The 20,316-nt window shown below is 50.5% G+C and overlaps 7 protein-coding genes across 7 annotated transcripts; 2 read left to right on the top strand and 5 right to left on the bottom strand.

The window, feature by feature from the left end:
* Positions 1–316: 316 nt before the first annotated feature.
* BKA67DRAFT_662157 (phosphoesterase family-domain-containing protein) lies at positions 317–1,356 on the top strand (the record flags this gene model as incomplete). Its single annotated transcript, XM_046107946.1, has 3 exons — positions 317–509; positions 568–850; positions 915–1,356. The coding sequence occupies 3 exons, from the start codon at positions 317–319 to the stop codon at positions 1,354–1,356; spliced, it is 918 nt and encodes a 305-aa protein (XP_045953867.1).
* Positions 1,357–1,925: 569 nt separating this feature from the next.
* BKA67DRAFT_594464 (Chloroperoxidase) lies at positions 1,926–2,933 on the bottom strand (the record flags this gene model as incomplete). Its single annotated transcript, XM_046105055.1, has 4 exons — positions 1,926–2,083; positions 2,148–2,422; positions 2,535–2,775; positions 2,828–2,933. 4 exons carry the CDS (start codon positions 2,931–2,933, stop codon positions 1,926–1,928), a joined length of 780 nt encoding a protein of 259 aa, XP_045953866.1.
* A 736-nt stretch (positions 2,934–3,669) lies between these two features.
* On the bottom strand, positions 3,670–5,608 carry BKA67DRAFT_682470 (cytochrome P450; the record flags this gene model as incomplete). The annotated part of the gene is made up of 3 exons (XM_046108950.1): positions 3,670–4,883; positions 4,932–5,328; positions 5,381–5,608. 3 exons carry the CDS (start codon positions 5,606–5,608, stop codon positions 3,880–3,882), a joined length of 1,629 nt encoding a protein of 542 aa, XP_045953865.1. The 3' UTR covers positions 3,670–3,879.
* A 5,702-nt stretch (positions 5,609–11,310) lies between these two features.
* On the top strand, positions 11,311–13,118 carry BKA67DRAFT_524080 (putative MFS hexose transporter; the record flags this gene model as incomplete). The annotated part of the gene is made up of 4 exons (XM_046098534.1): positions 11,311–11,489; positions 11,546–11,793; positions 11,856–12,853; positions 12,921–13,118. The coding sequence occupies 4 exons, from the start codon at positions 11,311–11,313 to the stop codon at positions 13,116–13,118; spliced, it is 1,623 nt and encodes a 540-aa protein (XP_045953864.1).
* Positions 13,119–13,525: 407 nt separating this feature from the next.
* On the bottom strand, positions 13,526–17,289 carry BKA67DRAFT_577207 (dynamin family protein). The gene is made up of 5 exons (XM_046103619.1): positions 16,900–17,289; positions 16,670–16,839; positions 15,638–16,616; positions 14,017–15,524; positions 13,526–13,959 (listed from the first exon to the last, which is right to left on the bottom strand). The coding sequence occupies exons 2-5, from the start codon at positions 16,815–16,817 to the stop codon at positions 13,766–13,768; spliced, it is 2,829 nt and encodes a 942-aa protein (XP_045953863.1). The 5' UTR covers positions 16,818–16,839; positions 16,900–17,289; the 3' UTR covers positions 13,526–13,765.
* Positions 17,290–17,733: 444 nt separating this feature from the next.
* Positions 17,734–19,091, bottom strand: BKA67DRAFT_577202 (phosphatidic acid phosphatase type 2/haloperoxidase). Its single transcript, XM_046103618.1, has 2 exons — positions 18,854–19,091; positions 17,734–18,731 (listed from the first exon to the last, which is right to left on the bottom strand). The coding sequence occupies exons 1-2, from the start codon at positions 18,926–18,928 to the stop codon at positions 17,880–17,882; spliced, it is 927 nt and encodes a 308-aa protein (XP_045953862.1). The 5' UTR covers positions 18,929–19,091; the 3' UTR covers positions 17,734–17,879.
* A 568-nt stretch (positions 19,092–19,659) lies between these two features.
* Positions 19,660–19,999, bottom strand: BKA67DRAFT_491617 (uncharacterized protein; the record flags this gene model as incomplete). Its single annotated transcript, XM_046096989.1, has 2 exons — positions 19,660–19,786; positions 19,845–19,999. Coding segments are annotated over 2 exons (282 nt in total), but the record flags the coding sequence as incomplete, so codon positions are not given.
* Positions 20,000–20,316: the final 317 nt, after the last annotated feature.

The following is a 20,316-nucleotide window of genomic DNA, read 5'->3' as shown; positions in this document are numbered from 1 at the left end:
CCACGATGCCGAGATGCTGAAGATTACTGGACCGTGTGCCTCGAGACGCAATGTCCCTCACATCCACAAGCAAAATGGCATTACGGCTGCGACAGGGCCATCTGTCGGGATTGCCATTACTTTTCGGACTGGCGTACTGCGCCTGGCGAGATTACACCCCAGCAAGCTCGTAAGCAGCGGCAGGGCCAGGAGCATTTGCCTTCAGTCACCTGTGAGTCCTCGGACGACATAAGAATGGGAGCATCGCCCCAGACCCCTACGGCCTTGTGCGAAACGCTCGTGTTGTCCGCCACAGCATCGCATCCGCTCGGCAAAGATGGGTAACCAACAATCGTCCACCTCCCTCCCGGGGCCGACCATGTACACGGCCACGGCGTCTGCCTCTGTCGCGGCCGCCCAGGCCACCGCCCTCACCCTGAGCCCGACCAGCAGTGTGTCCGGCAAGTCGTTCGACCGCTTCGTCCAGATCTTCTTGGAGAACCAGGACTTCGATATCGCTGCTGGAGATCGTGAGTAGCGCTATACTTGTGCTGCGCGCTGAGCATGCTCTAACATGGCCCGACACAGCGAACCTCGCATACCTGGCCACGCAGGGCATCTTGCTCGACAACTACTACGCCATTACGCACCCCTCACAGCCGAACTACATCGCGGCAGTCGGCGCTTCCACTCACGGCGTCATATCCGACAGTGCTGCCCGCATCTCCGGCGACGTCGAGACCATCGTCGATCTACTCGACACCAAGGCCGTGAGTTGGAGCTTATACCAGGAAGACATGCCCTACTCAGGCTTCGAAGCCAACTACGTAAACCAAAAGACGGGCGCGAATGACTATGTTCGCAAGCACAAGTACGCATGCCTCACCCACAACCACGTAATCATGAGAGAAGAGACTGACGTGTCTGACTCGCAGCCCCTTGATGAGCTACGATTCCGCCACCAACGACCTGAACCGCCTCGCCAAATCCAAGAACTTCACCATGTTCGACAAGGACCTTGCCGCCAACAAGCTGCCCCAATGGATGTTCATTACTCCCAACATGACCAACGACGGCCACGACACAAGCGTAACGGTCGCTGGCAAGTGGGCGCGAAACTTCCTTACGCCTTTGCTAGCCAACAAGAACTTCAACACCGCCAAGACGCTGATTGTGCTGACATTTGACGAGAGCGAGAACTACCTGGCGGAAAACAGGGTCTTCACTGTGCTCCTGGGTGGTGCTATCTCTGGGCAACAGGGCACCACTGATTCGACCAAATATAATCACTACAGTCTGACAAAGACGGTGGAAGACAATTGGAGCCTGGGTGATCTTGGGGAGAATGATGTCAGTGCGACTGCATTCCAGTTCTAAGTGTACTTAAAATACAATACCCAACTAGAAACAATTCAGGATGCAAGCTATAGTGATGAGTTGACCAAGACTGCTTGGTGCTTGTGTAAGTTCCCTCCTGGGGATGGCGTTCACTTGTCGCAGCAAGAGACCGCTGTCGGCATTTGTGACAAGATCTTCCGGCATTACTACTGCGAGATTGGACGGCCGGGAGTGGTTCCCAGGGCTGCACTGACGCCATATAGGTTAGTAGAGTTCGCCGTGTAAGTTTACGTAGCGGAAGAAAGCCCTAACTAAGGTGTGTATGGCTATAGGTGGCTAGTCGGGCGTCTCATTAAGCGGCGGCTTTTTCCCCTCCTTTTTTCCTTCTTTTCCCAAGTGTACTAACTGACGGCTGGTGTGCTGTTGGGGTCGTTAGTTTTACATATAGGTGGTGATTCTTCAAAAGTGACTCCTGATCAGCCCCAGCGAAATCGATATAACATTTTATTTATAGCCACGTATTGAGAGTGGGTGATAGCACACCCCTATGTAAAGGTGATTACGCCATGGAGAAATCAACGGCAGGTTTCCAATGGGAAGTTCTTCCATCACAGTCGCGGCACGCTGTGCATGCCTACCCGTCGAGCTCCGACTGAAGGAGCGCCAGTCGCATTCCGGAGGCGATCCATCGTACTGATCAGAGCTTCGAAGTCGATGACATCCTGAGATCTGGTCCAGCCGACCGCGGCAGGCAGTTTCTCGTTTTCTGCCGAGGGGTCACATTAGCTTACACTCGGGCGCCGCGCTTCGGGGTGCCCAACGCCTCTTACCGAAGAGATACTCCACAACCGATTTTCTGACCGTCCCCGAGGTCCCGTTGCCGAGAACAATGATGTACGCCGCAGTCTCCCCGACACTGAAGGCGTCGCCGAGCTCGCTCATCGCGAACGTGGGGTTGGTGGTGTTGGAGGTGTGAACGCGGGCGTTGCGGGCTGCAGCCGCTTCGTTGATATCGATGATGGGGCCCTTCCAGTACGATCGTGTCTCGTCAAAGACAGACTGGTTGAAACTGTGGGAGTCTTCCGTCCAGTAGTAGTCCGCGCGACTGTACATGCAATGGTCTTAGCTCTGTTTGGTTCTTGGGTGTATGAGATAGCCACCCGGTCTTGCGCAGGTTGTATCAAGACAGGGACAAGCAATGGCAAGGAGATACGGACCTAAGGCTGGCATCGTGCTCCAGAATATTGTGCCGACTGAGGTGGTCCAGATCAAAGGTCGTGGCATTCGGTGTAGGGTTAGTAGTGACAGCCTCGCTGTGCAGAAAATTGGCCAGTTCAGCGTTGATGTTCAGGGCTTCGCCTAGGGCATCGATGGTGATGTTTAGGGTAATCCCTTTCCCGCTATGCGGTAAGTAGCCATGGTTGGCGAGACTGTTGAGCATTGGACATGGTGCTCGCACTACGAGCAGGTCAGCTTCACAATCTCGACCATATCTTATGGGAGGAAATACCATCACCAACTCCCGGGGGATGCCATTCCGGAAGCGTAGGATACCCGGAGCCGAGCGCAATCGCTGGGATTGAAAGAGCATACAGGAAGCTATACATGGCCACCATCTTGACACTTTGTTAATACGGGTTGTTGTATCGCATCGTTTTCCTGACTAGAGTAGTCATGGTCGACTTTATAGCAATTTTGATGTTACACAACCTTGAGCTTCTGCCACAGTTGTATCCGCAGTTGCATAGCCCCTCTGCTACATCATGTATGAAGTCGCATAATCACAAATATACAATTGGTCAATGGCAATGTGACAACGAATTATTAGCTCGAGCAGGACCTAGATTCATGTTTGGCGTCGTATTTCGCACAGGGGCTCATTTTACGTTCGTATGCATTATACCCGTCTCTTCGATCCTTCGAGGGGTTCTGACGGGGCTGCAGCATAGCCCCGATAGCAGTGAGCCAATAGATGTGTTGTAATACTTGCTGCCTATGTGCCCACGTACATAGTACGGTACAAGGCATACTGCGCCCGTGTTTATGTTTGAGGCATACAGCGGCGAATAGTAACCAGCCCGAAAGACCGTCTGACGCCAAGCCCCTGGTTGGCATACGATCGCTCGAATTAGTAATTATTAAACGCGTACAATTCCATCCGTCTGTACCGTCGGCACAACTATATCCTCTCGAGGAACTTCTGGATGTATGGCTACTACTCATGATAGAGTTCCGCGGAACGCCCGGGACAGACAAGTAGGCTGCAAGACGTACCAATGACACCAACGCACGCACGTGCGGTTCAAAACATGCCTCGATGACGATCATAGCTCAGCTCTTTCTGCAGAGAAACGTGTGTCATTCTTTGATGGATATAGCGGCACATAGGCCAGTCCAGATGCTATTGTACCTAAAAGCCGATTTTGCGTTAAGCCGCGCAAGACACCATCGTCGCGCAGTATGTGCAGTGACATTAGAACTTTGCCACGTGAGGGGTCCTTGGAGGTAATCTCCCGGCGCGGTGTCTTCCAAGGGGTAGTGGTTTCCCCATGTCTGATGTGCTCACTTTCTCCTCTTCACTTTGACCTTGACGTCCAGAGGCGGTATACCAAATCCAACAAACCAAGTGTTCGGTGGTCTTTTACCATTGTAGCTCTCCGGAAATTCGATATCGTAATGCGTTAGGGCATATCCCAGGATCATCTTGAACTCAAAATCCACCAAGAAACGGCCAGGGCACGCATGCTTGCCATGGTTCCAAGGGAGGTACTCGACTGACGATGACACAAAGCTGAGATTGTTGAGTCCCACTTTTCCTGTTGATGCATCGGCAGCCTCTTCGCGCGGACGAGAAAATCTGAACGGGTCGTACTTGAAGGGCTCCTTGAAAGAGTCGCTGTCGGTCTGCGACTGATAGGCCAAAATGGAAACCATGGCACCCTGCGGGAGATGAATCCCGTCTTCCGTCACCAATCCGTTCTTGGCAATCACCAGTCGCTGGACGGCCCGGCCTAGGAATGTGTGTAGACGTAGCGTTTCGCGCGATATACTGTCTGTTCGAGTCATGGTCGCCATGTTGGCCTTCGTCCACTGCTTCGTGCTGAAATCGCCGCCGGCGCCCATCACACGGTCGACCTCATCACGAATGACCGAAATAGTCTTGTACTCCGAATCGGAATCGAGAACGTCCAGGAGTAGGTTGTGGAGTGTCAAGATCGTCTGGTGCATGGTACCAAAGTTCATCACGGCGAGGCGCCTCGTCATGTCCTTCAGGCTGATGGCTTCATGAGGGCGTTCTTTGGCGGCGTAATCGAACAACATCTGAAGAAGGTCCCGAGGTTTCTCAACATCCTGGTTCTCCGCGTGTTGCTTCAAGATCCGAAGTCGTTCCTGGAAAAGGGGCTCAAAACGTTGTTCCAGTGCTTTGAGCTTTGGACCCATATGTCGGCTTGCCCAGACGCCAGTAAAAGGCTTGAAGGGCTTGCGAACGGAGGCCTGGTACCCAGCTGCATCCAGCATGCCATCGAGGACGCCATAACAGGTTTCAACAAACGTCGGATCCCGGCCTTCATGAAGTTAGTGCAAGGCGCACATAGCTGTCGGTGGTCACTTACAAAGACGGCGTCCTTCTGGGGAGTCACCAAGCGTGAACTTTTGGGTGAGTTGGCCAGCCAGCATACGACAAGCTGGAAACAGGTCCATTTCCTTCCAGTTTTCGACATCATTGCCGAAGTTAGCATCGAATGAAGCACTGAGCTCGTCGCTCATGATATCAGCTATGTTCTCCAGTGCACCGGTCAGGTCATTCTTGATCAGCCAACCTCCCCATGGGTCATACGCATACTTGCCGCCAAGGGTATGCTGAAGTTGGATTCCATCAATCTGGGCATCAAGCGAGCTGACAACACTGTCAGGCTGCCTCACAAGCCATGACAACGCAGACGGCGGCAAGATGACCTCATCGTTGGGTCCAAAGACTGGTATGAGCACGGTCTGACCTTTTTTCGAATACTGTGCTATGATGAGCGAAACTTCGTGACTGTGCAGGGTTCAAGTGACCTACGTTTTCATAGATCTCATTGAAAACAGTCAGACTGTCGTCGTGGAATCTTTTCCTCATCTCCTTCCATGATACCCCTTCACGCTCGCCCAAGCGGAGCAAATTCTTGGGGTATCGCAGCGTAAACAGGTACTGGTAGACCAGAACAAGAGCTACAGCGGCGCCTAGAGCTAAGATGAGAACCTTTGGGGAGGGTGCGAAGCCTATCAGCGTTTGAGTGATTTCACTCATGTTGACTGAGTTGTGCATCTGCAGTGGCACAGACTTGCACGTTGTCAGATGTCAAGCACGAGAATGCCAAAAATACAACATTGGGCCGAGCCATGGCGCGACAGAGTCTTTTGACCCAAGACCGATTGGACCACAGTTTGGCGAAATCGGCGTCGGCTGGGAAAATTTCGACCGCTGCCAAGTACCGCGCTCCGCAGCACATGGTGGTGATAATCCTTGTCTAAAAGATCTGATAATCTAATCAGATTAGATCCATTTGGTGATAAGATGGATTTTGCTCCACTCATCGTCGTCATACCCCTCTGGGAATGCCAACGTTCCAAAGCTTTTTAATCGGGGATGTACGACTACAACCTCGATTGATTCGGTCTTGACGTTCAATTAGGTAATTGGTTCCTACCCAACGACCAAAATCCCCCGAGCATGTGGATCACATGGGCTCCAACGCCTCGAGTCACGGCGAAATGCCGCACAAGTCATTCTCAAGCCCCTTGAATATCGAGACAAGCATTTCTTTACGGTAACTACGTGCTACAAGGCACTATATTGGCCTGCACGTCAGTTATATAAATCGTTTCAGCCCCAGAAGGTTTCTAGAACATCAACAACATCAACATCAACGTTGATGGGGACTGCGAATTCTCTCCGTACACCACCGGCGCCTGGAGACCCCTCAGTGCTTGCTACGACCCATCTTGCGGCATTTCGCCCGCGCTACGCCTCCCCGAGCCAATGCGGAAGGTCTGTGACATCGCTTATCCACTAATGGTGCATTTGTTCACAACTCTTTCCTTGCGTGCTTCCTTGAAGTGGGGTGTAGTTTGACGACGAGTTGCTGAAAGCTCCGCCGGTTCGGCTTGAAAGCAGAGACAATATTCGTGAACCGGCCTGGAGTGTATTCAAAAAAAAAAAAATACAAATCCCACGATTTATCAGCTGCCAGGTTGCCCGCAGAAGGAATGCAACAAGTCCCGCCAGATATCACCAAATGCCTGAAATTACAGAGCTTTGCCTGTACATCGATTAGCCCGCCCAAGTAATAGTTCTATTAAGAGCCGCGCGATTAGACAATCTAAAGACTATTTCGCGTTGCAAATTTTAAAGCCAGATTATGGTATTGTCAAAAGTCGAGGTTTTCGTGACACTTATTGCGTTTCTTTTGCTGGCGTCCTACTGCATATCGTAAAGTAAGTAAACACACCGATCAGCGGCCAGGTGGCAGGTCATGGAAAGGTCACGGAGAGTATAGGTAATTCCGAGTGGTCCTCCACTAGTCTAATATAATATAAAACGCCCCTAAAAGCTGTCAAACTCAGTAATTGCATTCAGAAGGGAGGCTAGCAGGATAATATGCAATAAGTTAAACTCTAACAATTGGATCAAGAACTGGTTTGCGATTTTGCAACTCCATAAAGTTTTGTATCGGCAGCTTTGCAGGCTCAAAGCTCTGTGAACCTGCACGAATGTTAGCTCCGTTTCTTGGACTGCGTTGATATAGGAGTTTTCAAAACGGAGTGCTCTGCTCCCCTTTGGTATGCTTACGAGCAAATCATTGGCAGGCATCCTTTCATCAGAACTAACGAGCAACCACTAATATATGGCCCAGCAGAACGACCGTGGGGCCCGCCCGCCCAGCCATACAGGGCGACTATATGGGTTGTTGATCGTGAAATCAGTAGGATGTTTCATCTTAGATGTTTGGTTGCATGTGCAACAGCACCATGTGTGCTTGAGGCTTTGTGCACTTGAGCGCGCAGCGTCCCAGCATGCAGTATTAACTTTAGCAAACCGAATTCAATGTGCCAATAGCCTATGCTCGGTGTCAATCCAACAAACCAGCTCAGCATTTCATGCACGGCAGCCGCGTCGAGAGTCCTGGTAAGAAGGGGTGGTACGACCCTAGCAACCTCTACTTGTGTCAGCTTAGCCCGAATCGTGGGATACAGTCTTTCTAGGAAGCTCCGGGAATGGGTCAGGGTATACTCCTTCTGTTATTTATTTCAGGGCGCTGTCCTAGACACATAGTCGCACCAATGCTATCATCACGATGGATTCTCCTTCTCAAGGTTCTTGATATTTTTGTCTAACACGTTGGCCACTTCTTGAAAATGATGCAGGTCCCCTCGACGTATGACTGGTAGGAGCTGTCATCGTTTCTCCGGATCAGAACAGAATTCTCATGCGGGTTCATAGTACCGGACGAACTTAGCGATCAGTCCAACGGTATAGGCTGTCTTCATGAGCTATGGTTGGATATGTAGTTTGTGGCGATTGGGGCATTTGTTAGGTTGAAAAGACCATAAAAATCTACATGAGTTTAGGTCTTGAAGTTAGCCAAGCAAATCGCGAGTGTGTCTTTCTAGGCTATCTGTCCTAGGAACTTGTTGTTCGAGCCATTTGTTCTGTTCGTTCGGATTCGGCGTCCTGGGTCAACATATCTCGATGTCTCGGGAAAAGGTGAGGATCACTATTTGAAACAAATTTCCACATGAAAACCATTAACAGAATAACGTTGAACGTTGGAATATGAGTGTTAAACTATGCCCACGTTGAACGGCATTGTTCTGCGGCGGAGAGATCGTTAGCTTTTTGAGTGTCATTTCTGCGCCACGTGAACTAATTAGGTCCAAATTCTCAAGGAGACCACATAAGAAAGGGGGTAGAAGATGAAAGGGTTTCGGGGACCGTAGATCTAAAGAGGCGACTAAAGAACAGTGAAAACCCACATCAAGGCGGATGTCTCTAACCATACTCCAAGTCAAATCTCCACTTCACATAAAAGAAGTGGTTGTGCTTCAAACAGTTTGCGTATCACAATCGTGAAGAAGTCGAGCCACAAAGTTTGATCCCGCTACTCCCTCTTAACATCAAAAGATACCTTCAGGTAAGTCTTGAACCTAGGTATTCGCAACTTGATCGCTCGCTCTTTCTACAGAACGCGTAAGTAGTGATCCCCTGTAGCAACGGTATAGTACCATGTTGCACCATGTCATTCCGCAGCTTGCAGTGGACCAGTTCTGTAAAAGGCAGCAATCATACATAAATTCCACGCAAAGAACGAACATGGAACGTGGCCAAGCCTCTAGCGTAGGCCTAGAAATGTACCAATCCGAAAACAAAGCCAGAAGCTCGATGTGAACGTTGCACTCGATGCTCAAGAACAAGCATACCGAGCTCGTAAGCGACCCTCAATTGCCACATATTGGATGTGACAAAAGAAACTACGTAAAAACTCAAATATGAGCAGTCCGCATAAAGCTTATATTGCTGCTAACAGTCCTAATATCTACATGGTCCCAGCAGAAGGTGTGTCCAGCCATCCAAGCTTAGCACAAAAAAAATGTACACCAACCACTACGTAGGGTTTTCCGCGTTGTATTGAGGGTGTCCAGCAGCACCAGCCCCAGCCATTATATAAGACAATGTAAGGGTGCTGGGAGCTCCACAAAGTAACAGGTAACAAAACATGATAATAGTCATTGAGGCTCGAATTACTCTGACTGTAAGAAGTTCTCTCAGATACAAGTCATGAACCAATTCCATTCTATAAAACCTTGCAATATCTTACAAACTGGAACATGGACATACGATAATCTATTTGCAGTGGTCATCAGCTACTCTTTGGGGTTGAATACAGTGCCAACTCATGGTATACCGCTTGCCCTTTCCTGTACCGCAGTATCAAGCGAAAGATTCGTTCCCTTCTTGTTCCTCGGCCATTGCTCTCAGCTCTCCGCAAGGCTGTATTTCAGGCCATAGCCCGGGTCTAGAGTATTGGCTAGTCGCGCGGCTCCGGGGCTGTCAGTGTTTAGGCTAAATGTAACTCGGACAACAGGGTCGCTGTCACGATGGCTAAAGGTTTTGCTTTGCGCTAAACTTAGAGCTGTGCCTGAGATTGATCACTTGCACGTAGTCGAGATCCATGTTTCATCGATTCGCCCAATAAATGACTACAGGTTAGAGTGGACGAGTCATCGCTTATGGACAACCAACTGATGCGATGCAATGCCAGGCCGTTAGCCAATGTACATGCGCAGACCATGTAGTGTATTCCCAAGGATTCGGGACCGCTAATATTGCTAGACTAGCTCAAGTTCGTGTAGGTGCTGCAATGCAGCCGAGCAATGGTCGGTTGACTGAGCCGCTTTTGACAGCTCTATATAATAAAGGAAGAGGCTTGGCTCGCTCGTGATACACCATCGCAAATGGCAGTATCGGACCGATGAATAGTCGGCGGTTTGCAGGTGTAGTATTCTGGAGCACCATCACTGGTTTTCAGAATCAGCTTTGCAGCTAGTCTAGTGGAATCCTTCGTGTTTCTTCCGCCCTCGGATCCTGGTCATTGGGGAAGGAAAGTAGTATTATCGTCGATGCAGCTGGAGCAAAGCCCAATCCAGCGGATGTCCCGTCCGGTGACCTAGAGACTGCCCTGACGGCGTATATTTTACGGATCCGTACAGAGAGTACTGTACTTGTTGACAGCTCGGGCAGCTATGGCACAGACCACCAATCGCTGACACGTGGACTCGGTACGATTGCTCGAGTTCCTGTAGGCGACTTGAGCGAGTCGAGCGAACCCCGACAATTGCCTCGGAGCTACATCTTGGTCATGTGGATTTCGAATATAGTGTTTGTGTGTAGATCCCGTCATAATCCCTACCATCCTCAGCCGATTCAAATCTTTGTTGCTGAAAATTTTATCAAAATTGTGTCTCTTGACCCCAGATCCACCATCTCCATACTTCCTCCTGCTCTCGCTAATGCATGTGGTATTAATCGGGGTAGAAACGCTTCCTCCCGTCCCCATATTTTAACCTTGATGCTATTGGAGGTCTTGCTATTTTCCCTATTTACCCGGCTTCCGTTTAGCCAGAACTCAGGCTAGCGTCCGTTTGCTAGCAGCAACAGAAAGGAACTTTCCCATGGGGTTTTTGCATGGGGAATATTATCCACAATCAAGTCCAGACAATGTATGGTCAAGTACCTGGAGTCTTTGCGTCTGACGCTTCAACGACAAACGACGACCATTTCAATCGACCATAGACTGCTCAAATGGCTTTCAGAGTGTAGCTCGAATTCTCTAGTAGTAACGGGCCACAGTTCGCCTTAAGCACATTCGCAGATTTTCAGGATCTTCGGTCCGCCAGCCAAGCCACGAGTGCAGGCAGGGTCAGGCCGAACCAATCCCAAGCTACTCGATCCTGGACTCGACCGTGTGCAGGTAGTCCAGAATCAGTCGGCGCTCGAAAAGCTGTGCCGCATCCCCTTGCCCGCATAACCGTTACCGCCAATGGGCAGCTCCAATACCCAACCCTCAGGACTAATCGGACCCCGAGTCAAGTAGCTAGCCCGTATTCTACGGTGTACGATGTTTGGTTCAATGATCTATACCCCGGAAGCGAGATCAGTACCGGACTGATGTGTGCTGATTCTATCCTGGCTAATATCTCGCGCCACCCTGGTTCGTCTACGTGGTCTCCACTTACATGCGACCCCCAGCAGATGGTCATGCAGTTGACCCTTGGGATCGCGTGGAGCTTTTCGAGATATATTGGGAGCATTCCTCTTCTTCATTATGTTCGAACTTGGTTCTTCAGAATCCACTGCACTGAAGGGTGGCATTCCGTGACATCGTTCTTTCAGCCTTCCTCCCTATCGCTGTATAACGGCCGCCTCAGCATTGAGGGCTCTCAATAGTCACCATGGTTCACGTTCCTGTACACGCCCCTTCAAAGGGCTCCACAGCTCAGGATGTCGCCATTGCACAAGAAGAGGCGCCTGAGTTCGAGAAGGTGTCCTGGACAAAGACACCTCAGCTGCGCAAGCTGTACGCCTGGGGTGCCGTGCTGATGGTTGCGTCCGCCACCACTGGCTACGATGGGTGAGTACCGGCGGAGCAATATGTAGTAATAGCTCAGCTAACGTGGAATTCCTCAGTATGCTGGTAAACACTTCCCAACAGATATCGCTCTGGGGCGAATACTTCCCCGAAGCGGATCCCCACAACCCCATGGGAACACAGTACCTTGGTCTCCTGGTCAACATGTTCAACATTGGCAGTATCCTCAGCTTCTTCGTCACCCCGTTTGTTGCCGATCACTACGGCCGCAAGACTGCCATTATTATCGGCTGTTTGGTCATGGTTCTCGGTGGTTGCTTGACTGCTTTCTGCAACGGCTATAACAGTAAGTGTGGCTTAGAACGGTTCTTTATTTTTCTTATTGGAGAAGATATTAACACCTCAAAGTGTACATTGCTGGTAGATTCTTGCTTGGCTTCGGAAACAGTTTCGCCCAAATGGCATCACCCCTCCTGCTCACCGAAATCTGCCATCCTCAACATCGTGGACCGGTGACTGCTGTGTACAACTGTCTGTGGAACGCAGGTGCTCTGATCGTGTCTTGCATTGGTTGGGGCACTTCCAGCGTCAACAATGACTGGTCTTGGCGATCGATCACCTTCATCCAGATCGTTCCTTCGCTCATTCAATTGGTTTTCATTTACTGGATCCCCGAGTCGCCCAGATACCTGCTGTCAAAGGACCGCGAGGAAGAGGCCCTGGAGATGCTGAGCTACTACCACGGTGCCGGTGACCGCAACAACCCTACTGTCCAGTTCGAGTTTCGCGAGATTCGTGAGACCATGCGCCTGGAGAAAGACGCCGCCCGCTCGTCCGGTTACGTCGACTTCCTCCGCACCAAGGGTAACCGATGGCGATTGGCCATTCTCATCTCGCTTGGTGTCATCTCCCAATACAGCGGCAACGCTCTGTTCTCTAACTACATGAACACCATCTACGAGGGCGCCGGTATCCGTGTCCAGAACCAGAAGCTGGCTCTCAGCACTGGCAGGACCATCTACGACTTGATCATTACCATCACTGCCGCCATGAACGTCGACCGATTCGGACGTCGCCCCCTGTTCCTCATCTCCGCCGGTGGTATGTGTTTCTCGTTCGTATGCTGGACAATCTGCGGTGCTGTCTACGAGAACTCGGGCGGCGCCAACACCGGATCTGGATACGCCCAGCTTGTCTTCATCTGGCTCTTCAGTGGCTTTTACGACGTCGGCTTCTCGGGCCTGCTGATTGCCTACGCCCTCGAGATTCTGCCTTTCAAGCTCCGTGCCAAGGGCATGATGATCATGAACATCACCGTCCAGGCCGTCCTCGCCCTCGGCAACCAGACCAACCAGCTTGCCTGGATCAACCTGCCCCACCACTGGAACTTCATGTTGTTCTACACTGTAAGTCTACCCTCAAGCCGCTTCTCGCATAGCCTTAGAAGACGTCACTAACGCGCACTCTTTCCAGCTCTGGGACTTTCTCGAGTTTGTCTTCGTCTACTTCGTCTACGTCGAGACCAAGGGCCCCACCCTCGAGGAGATCGCCCGTATTTTCGACGGAACCGATGCCAACGTTGCTCACATCAACCTCCACCAGGTCGAGAAGGAGATCCACACCGAGGGAATCCACGAGGAGGATGTTACTTCGCCCAAGTCCGCTTTGTAAATGGGTAGAGGAAGTTGAAAATTCGTCTTTGGCTGTAGGATGCGATCGCTTTAGGATAGTGGTGTAGGCAGTTTGCGGGCTGATTACCAGGCCTGTGAGAATGTCACCCGACAGATGCCAAAGCAATAATACAAAATATCTCTCTTCCTTGAACTCTTAATCGTCCGCGTCGTCACGTTGTAAAGCCAGAGTCCACTTACCGATTCTCGAGTCAGTAGAGTACCGGTACGAAACATACGGGCAACGTATAAGTTGATGCAATGGCGATCACCCCCAAGCGGAAACCAGCCGGTGGCTTGGCCAACTGGGACAAGGTCCGCCTCCGTGTTAGAGTATCACTGTAGAGTCAGCAGGCGCATATCGCTCCGACATATTTCACAAGGCTCTAATATCAGTTGAGCAAGAAATCATCAAAAAAACCATACAATTCTTTGCTCGGGGTATCCTAAGACATATACATATGTGCCTCTGAAAAAAGCAACGCATGACAATCGCTTCCACTCCAGCAAAACCAGTCCGAAGCACTACACGTCAACCATATCCATGCATTGTTTAAACCCTACTTAATAGAGAAAACAACGGAGGTTCCTACACTTTTCCGGTTACAAAAGAACATAGATCAGACAATAAACCAACACCCCACCTGATTACACCTCATCGATACCGTCATCAAATTCGTGGCCAATTGCCGTAGAGGTACTGAAATTGCTGTTCTCGCCTAGCTCAAGGTTGCCAATCTTTTCAATGGCAAGCTCTAGCTTTCTCTGTTCTCTCTTCAGCTGCTCGCGCTTGCTGGCAGTATCTCTGTCTTCCTCCATCAAACGGTTGAAAGTGTCATCATCTGAAGGTCCAGTTAGTTCTGTAGAAGCCAAACACCCTATAGCACGTCGGGACTTACTAGCTTGATCAAGACCCAGCTTCCTCTCCAGGAAAGTGTGCATGTTGTCCGACGCAACGTCACGGAAGAGCTTCGATTTGACACTCAGGGTGACACTTTCCACGAGTCGCATAGCTGCCAGGATGTAATACCCTCGGACAACGGAAGCAACTTCAATTTCGTTCCTGAACTCGTCCGCGCCGAGCTTCGGGAGGTTCTTAGCGATCATCTCCCGTTCCTGGGCAATCTGTTCGCCGGTCATCTGATCCAAGGGCCGGGTCCTATATTCGAGGCCGATAACGCCAATAGCGCGCAGCCGTTCTATGGACCTTGCACGAGTGAGGATCTCTAGCTCTTCAGCACGATAACGTTTGAATGCATCCTCATTAGTGGTGTACATTTCATATGTCTCGGCCTGAAAAAGATCAAAGATGGCAGCGGTCTGGAGTCCCTCCATCCTAGTGATGTACTCTTCAAGATACTGTTGCGACTCGTTAAATATAAGGCGTTTCGACAGCTTCGACATGCTCGTGGTGAGAGCTCTACTGAGCATGGATTTAAATAGACTCATTGTCAGCTGAGTGTATAGCTCGAGAGGCTGCAGCCATTTCTCAATGGCTTTATTGATTAAAATGTCGTAGACACCTGGACCAATGATGTCTGCAGGCATACCAGCACGCCTACGGTTTGCAAGGACTGACTGGATGTTCTGAATGTCGAGGCCTCGACGGCCGAGTTGGTGAAAGTTTGAGAAGGGTGACTGAGGGTCAGGCATTGGGGTTGCCCGCAAACTGCTTGGTGTCGGTCTCGGAAGCATGATTTCCTGTTTGACAGTAACTGGCGTAGTGGCAGCAGGTTCTGCACGCGGTCGCTTGGGCGTGCCACGAATAGTCGAGTCACTTGCGCGGGGACGTTTTCTTGATGGGGTATCAGCCGCGACAGATTCAGAATCCGAAAGAATTTCCACAGCTCCGGTGGGGTCGACTCTGTAAGGTGGTCGTTCTTGGGTCCTAACCGTACACGTAGGCTTGATCGCTAAGATGCATGCTTGGAATTGTTTGTTGAGCAGATTCCATTGGGCCTGGAACCCATGTAGCACCATGGCATCCTTGACCTCCTTCTTGAACTTTTCCAAGCTCTGCTTGACCTCGAACTCGACGTTGCGCGGCAATTCAGGAAGTTCGGAAAGCTCAGACTCGATTTGACGCTTAGCTTCTCTGACCTTTTGCTCGATGTGCGGTAAGCTCAGTGAGAACGCCTCGCCAAGTCGCTTAGACAAAAACTCTTTCAAGAGGTCAACGCCACATCGTTCTTTAAATGGTTCAAACTCGCGCGGCCACCCGTCATAATTATTGCTGAAGAATTGCTCCTCCCATTGTGCAAGACGTTCCAGGGGTTCATTGTTTTCCAAGGTTGGCCGGGAAGTAATGAAGTATCCATGACCGACATAGTGCTTGTCACCTCGGAGAATCGCAAGCCAAGACGGTGTATCGTCAATACGAAGCATGTCGGCTTTCGTCATCACTCCGCTAGATTGTTCTCGTCAGTATAACCGTCAAAGAAAAACATACTGGTCATGCGATGTACCATCGGCAATGGCATGGCGGTCAAGAAGTCTAGCGCACGGGCAAAGAGAACTTACATCGTCCTTCGTTGAGCCTGAGCCTCTCGTATTAGGCCCAGAGAGATAGAAGTCTCTGGATCGTTGTTCATGGGCAGAGCCCAAAGAATAATTGCTGATTCCTTCCGGATATAGTGGCTGGCGAGGTTCTTAACCACCTTGACAAGGTACTCGTCTTCTTCTTGCGCAGGAGTAGAGAAGACTCCCGGCAGATCATAGAAGCTGAGATCTGGATAGTTCGGCCCTCTCATTTCCAATGCCACAATGTTGGGAGAGAATTGCGCACGTGTACATTCTGCAGCCTCTTGCAAGGTATGCTCTCTAGTGTATGCGCCATGTCCCGGGACATAGAGCTGAGATGGGCTGTCATGATTAAGGATCGCAATTTGAGCCCATCGTAGGACATCCTCAATTTCATGGCGGTCATCAAAATCAAGAGTTTTGAAGTCTTTGGTTACTCGATGCTGGGGTACCCAGGGGGGAAATGGGTTGGTTCGGGTGACATCTGTTTTCTTGATCCGACCATGTGGCCGGAAATCGTAATCTTGTTGTAATGAGACTGTGCATGACCAACGGTCGTGGCGGCTGAGTCGTATGTGAATGGGACAACGCGTACAAACACCACCGCTGCGGGGGAGATCAAGTTCTGCAAGGCCTGACATCAAGCTAGATTTGCCCGCTGACTGGTCACCCACCATGACCAGCTCTGGAAGTTGAGCGACATGCTGGATTCCAAGCTGTTGTAGTTCCGCTAATGTGTCATTGCAATCCTTCAGTTTCGAGGCAATATCCGTGAAGGACTGGTGAGTGAAGCTCTGCTGCATGACATGATCCCCATTTTGTGAGGATGGCGTACTTCGCCGCGCAGCACCATTTTGAACACTCTGATAGCGAGTCCTTAGCTCCATAAGCTGAGGAGTATCATGGGTGGTCTCAGAATGGACGTCGTCGCCGCCTCTGAACTGGTTCTGAGGACGTAAGGCACGAGTATCGGCGCTAGCTATGAGTATGTCAGAACAACTGTTGACACCGTTATGCAAGTGATGCACTTACGAGCATGCGAGCGATTGAAAGTGCCATTTGCAGATGGCGTCGCTGGAGGAGCCATCTGACTTTGATGGGCAACAGATGGTGACAGGCTTTTTGAGGACGAAAGGTCGCTCTCGTCCAGCTCAACTTTGACCTGGGTGCGAGGCGGCATCTTGCATATGGGATTGCTATTGCTAGTGCATGTTAGGGAGGGACCAGTTTTTTTTAATTTGCATTGTAATGACAAGGCGTACCTTGAGATCCGGGCCCTCGAGGCCAAAGACGTAACTTGTGCAGAATAAACTGGGGTAGCCGCAAGTGAGACCTCGAGGAGATAAATGGATGGATGGGGATAGCTCAAAGACCGAGTACTTTCCAGTAATGCAAGAACTCGAAGTGATGGTAGAAAAAGGCAATTAACAAAGCTGAGATTTGCTGGATGCTTGGTGGAGAGGTTTAATCCAACCTCAAGATCTGCTACATTCTGTTAGGTCGTGATAGGAGCAATGGCGGGTCCGTTTAACAGAAGCCATCTATGGCCGAGCAACCGTCGCGTACGCTGAGGTTCGGCTAGGCACAAAACGCGGTGGCTGGCGCGTTTTACGCGTTAAGTGGCGGCGGGGCGGCCTAAATTTAGTTAGTACTAGTCTAGGTCAGAGATCCGTAACGGAGATTCACAAGCTGCTATGCATGTTGTACGTGGAGTTGTGAACAGACCTGTTGCACTAAAACCAGGAGCTTTAGTGGGGAAGTCTTTAAAAGGGCCTGGAGAAGTCGTACCTGCCAGCCTGCTGTACAGAGTGGTACCGCTTTATTATCAAGCCATCAAAGTTGGTCTATGAAGCTTTCATTTCGCATCCGAAGCAAGTGATCAGACGAGTGCATTTCAAGCGTTTCGTACATGGACATTTCTATAGTGGGTGGAATGGATGGCGATATAGACACAGTCTTTGCTCGATACCTGCAGACTGCCATGTCCTATTCCAACGCATTTAACCAAAAGGGGCACAGGTCGCATCAACGTTGACATGGGACTCGAATAATAACATTGGCCAAGATATCTTAATCTAAGAGCCAAATTTATGTTACTTCCAAAAAAAAAAAACAAAAAAAAAACAAAGAGGCTATAAACAGTACCCAAAAATTCGTTTCTATACAATTCAACACGTGTATCCGATCAGCATTTGTCGCTTTGCACAATTCGATCAATCAACTAATGTTCGGTCAGTCTTGCTCAGTTTTGCGACTCCAAATCATTTAACTCATACGCACCACTCCTTCCCAAGATTGGGCCTTCTTCCTCGTCTCGGACTCTGCGCCAGCCGGTCTCGTCTCTCTCGTCCAAGTCAGTGCCTGGCGCAGGATATGGTGTGTCACAATCTTTGCTAGTTAAACGTGGCCAATACCTCCGATAACTCCAGAATCCAATAACCGTTCCGAGCAGTGATCCTGTGCAGACATCGTACACATCGTGCCTGTAATCCTGGCATCGGCTAATTGCAATCATAGCTGCGCCTACCAGAGGCGCCAGACTAATCAGTGCCCTTCCCAGATCCTTCTTGTCCCTGAATATCCTCAGTTGCCCAGCTAGGAAGAGGGCCGTATATCCAAGACCAGCGAAACTGAAACTCGAGTGTCCCGACGGGAATGACCGCCAACCATCATGAAGGGTATGGTGGTCCGTCTCGGTGCAGACATCGATCGTGACTAGCATATCTCGCGGCGTGCCTGCCTTGGGCTTGCATCTCGCGATCAAATCAGGCCGCGGTCTCCCCACAGTATTCTTCACGATATCCGTAAGGAAACTCGTGAGGATTATGGCGATGGCTAGCCCAAGGATAGTCGAGTGGTGCTTGTGAAATGAGGCCCGCGTGGCGCTGTTGACGAGGATGATGAACCCCAAAGGTATAAACAGCGCGTAGACAAAGTTCATTGACACGGGTACTCGCTCGTGCTCGGCGTGCGGAAAGGCAATTCGCAGGTCGTTGATGAAGAACATGCGATGAAATGGCTCGACGAGGAATTGAATCAGCATGTAAGCGGTGAGGAGGCCGGCGAAGCCCACATAGTCGGGCGCGTAGGAGTGCTATATCGTCGACTCTGATCAGCTCAAAACTCTGATGCGGTAACGCTTGCGTGTTATCAAGCTCAAGCTGAAGTGTAGGGAACATGTCAATTGGGAGCCAGGTGCAGGGCAGTGTGACGTACAGTCCAGAACCTAGCGACAGACCCAAGGATGCCGCCGCCCCCATCGTTGCCGTTATTCCCGTTCCGTGGTGCCATTCTCGATAGTCACCAGCTGCGGCAATTCTTAAAAATATTCCATAACATTGTCTTGAAAGCTCAAGGTAGAGGAGATAACCACAGGCCGGATCGTAACGTAATTGAGGTGCTGAGAGGTCGCGTGGCCATTTAGCGCCAGGATCTACGGGCTAAGGTTAATCAATTATTAGTGTCTAGCACACCGAGCTAACTCGGTGAGGCCACGGTGAGGAACTTCTGGTCCCGTTCAGCCTGTCGAGCCTTGCATGCATCTTCGCCAGGCTCATATTGTGCATTGCTCATGTGGTGGCATGCGGTCGACTTGAAGACCGCCATCACATTGTTGGCCATTAAACTAGACGTTGACATCAAGGTCATGTCTGTTTGGGGCTGTCTGCAACACGATGTCACGACTTCGCTTAGCGCATGTTCACTCGACGCCCTGCGTTTAGCCACTGACAAGATGCCTGCTACGCCTCATGTCAACAATATATCCGTGGTCATTCTCACAAGAAATTGGTTATTTTTTTTGTTCCTGCGGGATTACCAGTGAATTACCTATACATGAGTTGCGCTAGGATCATCGATTTCGTTGTGGTGTGTTTCTCGACCAAACTCATGCAAATGGTATCCAGCAGCTTATTTGCTCTTCACGGATATGGTCAACCACTACCAAGTCACGCCTCGACCTCTCCACTGGATACATATGCCCCCACGTCATACGACTAAAGCAACGCCTTCAGGTTACCCTCGTTAAGGATATCCTCTTCGACTACCTGGCCCTGCGAAATGCCCTGCTCAGTCCGTGTGTACTTCACGAAAGTCGGCACCGCCTTCAGATCCCATTTTGTACGAAATGGGCTGTCGGGCTTCTTCCACCTATACCAACATCGAATTAGAGAAGAGTCGAGACTCGATTCAAACCGCGGAGACTCACTCTGGCCGTGACCCGACGCTGACAACAAGGATATCTTCAGATCTCTTCTCAAAGTACTTCTGCACTACCGGGATGGCAGCTCGCACATCGGGACACCATGGCTTTCCGGTCGATGCATCGTTGTCGACGATGAAGAAGATGTAAGCTGAGTCGCCGACATTGGTCAGGCGGTCCGTGAGGCCTTGCCAAGAGGCAGGCAGAGACGAGAGGGGTGTGGTGGTGAGACCCATGATGGCTTCGAGACTGGCTTATACAGACAGAACAAAACGGGGGCAGGTGTGCTCTGTTAAATCGAGTGTAGAACCGAAACTCGGATCAAGTGGTTGCTGGTTTGACTAATGGCTTCAAAGCATCACGCAATTCACGCACAAAATGATCTTTGGGTCCACAGACACCGAAGTTAGCACCTGCCAATTGCTCAAGCTCGAGACTAGCGGGCCGCCGTTCCTCCTATAGACGCAACCTTCAAGAG

Source organism: Truncatella angustata (genome assembly GCF_020726525.1).
Source record: "Truncatella angustata strain MPI-SDFR-AT-0073 chromosome Unknown BKA67scaffold_8, whole genome shotgun sequence".
Classification (NCBI taxonomy): domain Eukaryota; kingdom Fungi; phylum Ascomycota; class Sordariomycetes; order Amphisphaeriales; family Sporocadaceae; genus Truncatella; species Truncatella angustata.
Note: the sequence above shows the minus strand (reverse complement) of the source record. Positions and strands in the feature narration are given on the sequence as shown.